This window comes from Buceros rhinoceros, unplaced genomic scaffold (genome assembly GCF_000710305.1).
Source record: "Buceros rhinoceros silvestris isolate BGI_N320 unplaced genomic scaffold, ASM71030v1 scaffold26572, whole genome shotgun sequence".
NCBI lineage: Eukaryota > Metazoa > Chordata > Aves > Bucerotiformes > Bucerotidae > Buceros > Buceros rhinoceros.
In genome coordinates this window covers 7,632-13,105 of record NW_010398712.1, presented here as the reverse complement: position 1 = coordinate 13,105, position 5,474 = coordinate 7,632, and the positions used below count along the sequence as shown (strand labels likewise).

At 43.6% G+C, this 5,474-nt stretch overlaps 1 protein-coding gene across 1 annotated transcript in view; it reads right to left on the bottom strand.

The window, feature by feature from the left end:
- Positions 1 to 2,759: 2,759 nt before the first annotated feature.
- Positions 2,760 to 5,474, bottom strand: part of EIF4G2 (eukaryotic translation initiation factor 4 gamma, 2) — a gene marked incomplete at its 5' end in the record, with an annotated part of 9,622 nt that continues 6,907 nt past the window's right edge. Inside the window, 5 exons of the mRNA XM_010131215.1 lie at positions 2,760 to 3,581; positions 3,869 to 3,990; positions 4,129 to 4,340; positions 4,796 to 5,000; positions 5,218 to 5,474. Of these exons, the coding sequence (XP_010129517.1) occupies positions 3,516 to 3,581; positions 3,869 to 3,990; positions 4,129 to 4,340; positions 4,796 to 5,000; positions 5,218 to 5,474 (862 nt within the window). The remainder of the gene's footprint in view (positions 3,582 to 3,868; positions 3,991 to 4,128; positions 4,341 to 4,795; positions 5,001 to 5,217) is intronic.

The window sequence follows — 5,474 nt, the reverse complement described above, 5'->3', positions numbered from 1 at the left end:
GACAAGGGCAGCTCGGAGACGGAGTTGTCTCCTGGTATAGAGGGACATCAGCCACCAGCTCTTCCATCCTGGAAACGGGAGCATTCACAGACTGCTCCTTGTCACCGACCGAGCCCTAACCTCTCCTGCAGGAGCCACCCTCTCTGCAATGGATGGACCCCAGCAAAGGAACCTGCGTTCCCAGCACTCCGCTGCCACCGACATCAGGCAACTCCAGCTCGTGGCAGAGAACGGTAACAGTAACCTCGTTCAGAATTTCAGAGGGTAAGTGTTGTGACTAGGACAGGTATGAAAGGTGTTTAATGTATTTTCTTCCCACTCCTTCTGAGGGTAGTATGTTATACCTAACATTTAACAAAATTAATACTAATGAAAGCCATTATCATTGATCAGTTCCACAGGTTTAATTTTGACTGTCACTTCACTATTTAAGATTGAGTAAGCTCTATTTACAGTGAAAGTACAATGCAACTCATAGTTAAAAGCCACACACAAGTTAGACCAACGGAAGACCCGCCCCCTTTTCCAGCCTGACTTAGTCACGAGCACTGCAGTCAAGCCCAAAGAACCCCACACGTAGCTGCAAGTCAAGCTAAGATGCTCCCTTTCCTCATCTATGGAAACACTGCTTTGATGTACAGGCAGCAGCTTTCAGAGCCACTGTTACACCAGCTTCAAGAAAGTCAATCTGTTCATACCAACTGCAAGCAGATTTTCTAAGTGTCTCATGACAGAGTAATTCTACAGTTTAGTTCTGTTTCCGCTGCAGTTATGTTCTACTCCACGTTGTGTGTCATGGTTCTACCCTACAGGAGTTTGACTCTAGCGAAGTTTTGAGCTCTGTGACTAGGTATTAACAAGCCAAGCAGCAAAGCCTCCCCGCACAAACACCTAAGATCGTAGTAGTGGTGTTACAGACTGGGCAAGAATACAAGGTTTAGTTACGCTATTCAAACAAGCTCAACCTTCTCCAGAACCTTCAGAAGTTAGCTGGAGGTTTTGCTTCTATTCTGAAGTTTTGACTACAAGCATCTTACCTGCACCTCCTTCTACTATTAGCCTTTTTATCCACAGTGAATTTAGTCGGAAACTACTGGTTAGGAGCATTGTCTCATGACTTGTGAGTCCTCCCCGATCTCAGCTTTGCAGCACGTAAGAATGAAGGGCACTGTTCATCCAGTAACCTGTAACTGAAGCACACCACGGTGGTAGTACAGCAGCACACACACCACTAAATTCAGCAGCTTAACAGCCAAAGCTGAACACAAATGAAACCAGCAACAGAGAGAGAAAACACAACCCTGTTAGCAAAACAAAGCAGAATTTCATTCCATCTTACTGCTCCAAGTCAAACTGCAATTCTGACACAGGTACAATTTAGGCTCAGGAGGAAATGGACCTTGGAACCGTGCTTGTGTTCCTCTATCCCAAGGAAGGGTATTGAACCCCAGAACCATAGTGAGTACAGTCATCCCTTGACAAGCAGCCCCATCTGCCCAGCAACGGGCACAAAGCGTGGGGTAAACCCTGCAGCACTGACTGCATCACTCCACAGACAGACAACGCTTCCATCAGTTGAAGATGACTGCATCGTGACTGAGAGGAATGACATTACTTAAGAACCTTTCTGGAGGCCTCCTGATGTCCCTGCTCAGCCCCTCACAGGGAAGGTACAGCTATGTCAAATCCAGCCAGCTCCAACCTCAAGCCGCTAGGTGTAGTACTTCCCTGTCTCTGCACTGAGCTGAGGTCCTCAGCAGCAGCCCCCCCCCCACTGCACTATGACACATGCCACGTTTCTGAAATGGAGGGACAGTGTTTGTCACCATGGCTTTGTTAGCAACTCAAGAAATTAAATACCCTTTGGGAGCACCATTTGGTTTACACACAGCTTAGCACCTCGATTTACACACTGCACCGCCAGTTACCGAGGCAGCTGAAGAAACCCACGGAAGGCATCTACCTTACAAGTGTCCATGGGCCAGTCCTCGTCCAGGGGGGTTCGGAGCCTGCCCTGCCTTTCACAGCAGCTGACAAGAGGAGAGAACCAGACCCACTCCCGCGTCACCTCACTCCCGGGTGCGGGAATGCAAACCATTCCTTTCCCTCAAGACAAGCCCTTTCTAGTAGCCTTCTCACGCACCACCTTTTTCTTTGCCCAAAACGCAAAGACAGCATGTAGTATACAGCACTTTATCACTGGCAAAAACAGTTTTGTCAAGGGGATGCTACTGGTTTGCCATTACAAACACATCACCTTCCAACAGTTAAAGTCTGAGCGTCAACCAGGAAAAAAATTTCACTAGGGACAAGGTTCTAGGAAGTAAGGTATTCTGAGTATTTAATAGAGGACATTTCAAGCCTGTACAATGCAACATCATTAAACTCTCATTTTCCTTTTTTTGCCAATTTGATTTGAGAAACAGGCAGCTAATTGTTAGTGCCACTTGATTAAAAACATGCATGTGACCTGGAGAAAGTTCAAAGCACTAGCAAGTTAAAAAGCACTAACTCACTGGTAAAGCACACACTGGACCACAAGGCAAACTCCTGCTCTTCAGAAGAACTGCGATTTCCTTGTCACAGCAAGTCTGTAGTGTCTAATCTTGCCTGCAACCTTATTTAGAATTCACTTGCAGGTTAAGAGAATTTTTCAAGAGAATTTTAAGATGGTCCCAGTCCAAGTCAACTCCCACAGATGTTTCCTCTGTAAGTCAACTAGTTGTCAGCTCTTCTACTGGGAGACATTCAGAAACAAGTCAAGTATCACAATGTTTATTGATAGATACAAGTATATAAAATCAGGGCATGAACATGTCTTGATAAATTAAGTAGACTTAATTTCCGTACTATAGAGGGACCAATTCCAATTTCTCACCATGTCATGTTTCACACCCACGAAAACCTCTTCCATAGGGCATTAAACCATCTCTTCAGCTGATCAGTTTTTGTGCAAGTAAACTGTTTTCTTTTAAAAAGACTTGTGCACTTGCCCAGGCTCAAGGATATTAAAACCTAGCACATAAAGCCCATCACTAGAGGTAGAAATACAGGCAATATACTATTACGGCAACAACCATCGATTACAGTTAAGGATTCTCTGTAACAACCAAATGGATAATCAATATTGCAACAACTCAAGTATTACACTGAGCAAAGTGCATTTCTACAGTATTCAGTGTTGCTATTCAGTTTTCTAACTTAAAAACAGCCTATGATAACTGGCGGCAAAGAAGACCCTTGCAACAGACTGCTTCTGCTCAAGAACTTATGATGTAATTATTGCATGCTGCTAATACACTGTTATCTAAACATTAAAGATACTCTAAAATATTTTTATTGGAGACTATTAAGACATACTACAAAAACCTTTTGCAGAGGATATCCTATTGACATACTTCTGCTTTAAATATTGTGAAACATTACAGCGGAATGAATTTTCGCAGTGGTTAGGTCAAATGCAGTTACATCATAGCAACAGTATGTTTGCACAATTTAAGGCTTTGGCTGGTTCTTTAGTCAGCTTCTTCTTCAGATTCTTCTTCTTCAGCAGTTTCCAGCCAGGTTAGCCACTGGTTTACCTGCGGTTACATAAAACCAGTTTAAGGGAGCAGGAATTCCTTCCCCACAGAACACTACTTTTTTCCCCCCAACTCCTTTTAGTATCTTTCAAGCCACACCTGGCACTAAACGTAGGTCTCTAGTAAGAAGATTTAGTTTATCTTGCCTCACTCCCCCAGTAGTGCAATAACTTAATCAAGCTTCTAAAGACTAACACGTCTTAAACACTCCTCAGAAGTGTTCTTAGACACTGCAAGTGCAACAGCAAATACCCAAAAAGCCAAATCTTTAACAGTAGCAAATGTACCTGGAATAAAGCTTTGCCTTTGCCTGGAAACTCTTGAGTAATATCTTCTTTCCATGCCAAGAAGGCTTCTTCTTCAATGATCTCCATGTCATAGAAATGAACAAAGAAGCGCAGTAACATGCCTACAGAAGCAGATTGAGACTTCGTTAGGTTACAGCCTTCTGAACAGCCTGACTCCAAGACTCTACTGGCAAGCCGGAAAGCCATACACAGATAGAAGCAGGCCCAAGTTACATCTGCCAAGATCTCGATGCACATACCTTTTGGGAAGTTATTGTTGTAGCAGTGCACCTGGAGCGCATATAAAGCGCTCACTTGCAGATCAACGTGGTCATGGAGGAACTTCTGCATTACTGGCTTGAAGGAAAGAAGCAGTTGTTTTTCCTGCTCCAACTGCTCTTTAGACGGAGCAGATGAAGAATCCGATTCGTCACTGGGTGGGTTTACTTCACTAGAAATATACTGCAAGAAACTGGACAAAAACCCCAAAAGCTAAGTTCTGTAAACTCAGATGCAGCAGCTAGATTCCATGTTCTAGAACAGTGAGGCAAGTACTTTCAAGTCTGATTTGCCATTACTAAAAATACGCTCCTGCTTGCACTAGCAGTTACAAGGTGCATGCACAGTTAACTGCACCATGGAAGTGGGTTTTGCTTCTGTTACGGCTCTAAAATGTTTTAGAAAATGAATACAAGGTCTAGACTTGTTTCTGCAGAAAAGCAACACTTCACACTGACACAAGCCTGGAGACTTGCTTTTCTTCTCAAATACAAAGGTTGTTTAATACAGGGGATATCCTCTCATAATTTATCTCCCTGTGTACTTCTATCTTTTTCTGTACGAAGCTCCATGTCAACCCTAACAATTAGTGATGTACTGGTAAGTCAGAGCAACACATGCCTAAACTACATCAAGACAGCATCTCACCTGGTCATCAATATATTCACAAATCCCTTATCTACATGAAGTTTGGGTGAAATGTTATCTTTAATCCACTTATAGATGGCTTGAGGGGACGGATCCGATTTTATTTGCTTTAGCAGTTCCTTCTCCAGTTTCAGAAGCGGGAACAAGAAGCTAAGCCCCTTCCCTTCCAAGATCTCCAGCATGCGGTCCTTGTTCTGGTCGATTTCTGGAAGGCAGACAGACACACTGGAGTGTTGGTGCTGATCAAAGCTATACTCACTGGTTCGTGCTCTAACCACCTCCCAAGAAACACCATTCTTAGAATCATGACAGTCAAGTGCATCAAAATAACCTTGTATGTTATTTTATTCTGCTTTAAAAAAAAACCACCATCCTCCATACACTGAGATGAGGTGTTGTAAGAGCTGTATGGTATCTCTTACCTGGTAACATTTTCTGCATATTCACTTTGCTTTGTTGGAACAATTCTGTTAGCCATTCCCGATCTTGTAACTTAGCTAACTGCTGAAGGCAGAGCAGGAAGAGAGGAAAATGGGTGCCACTTTCCAGTGGTTGAGCCAGTTCGGAAATGCTCACCAGTTCTGAAATAATGGCACGGGCTGCAAACTGTGCTAAGTAGGATTTCACCAATGGGATGTCCACCTCCAGTTTGGGGCACTGGTCCAATACATTCAGGAAT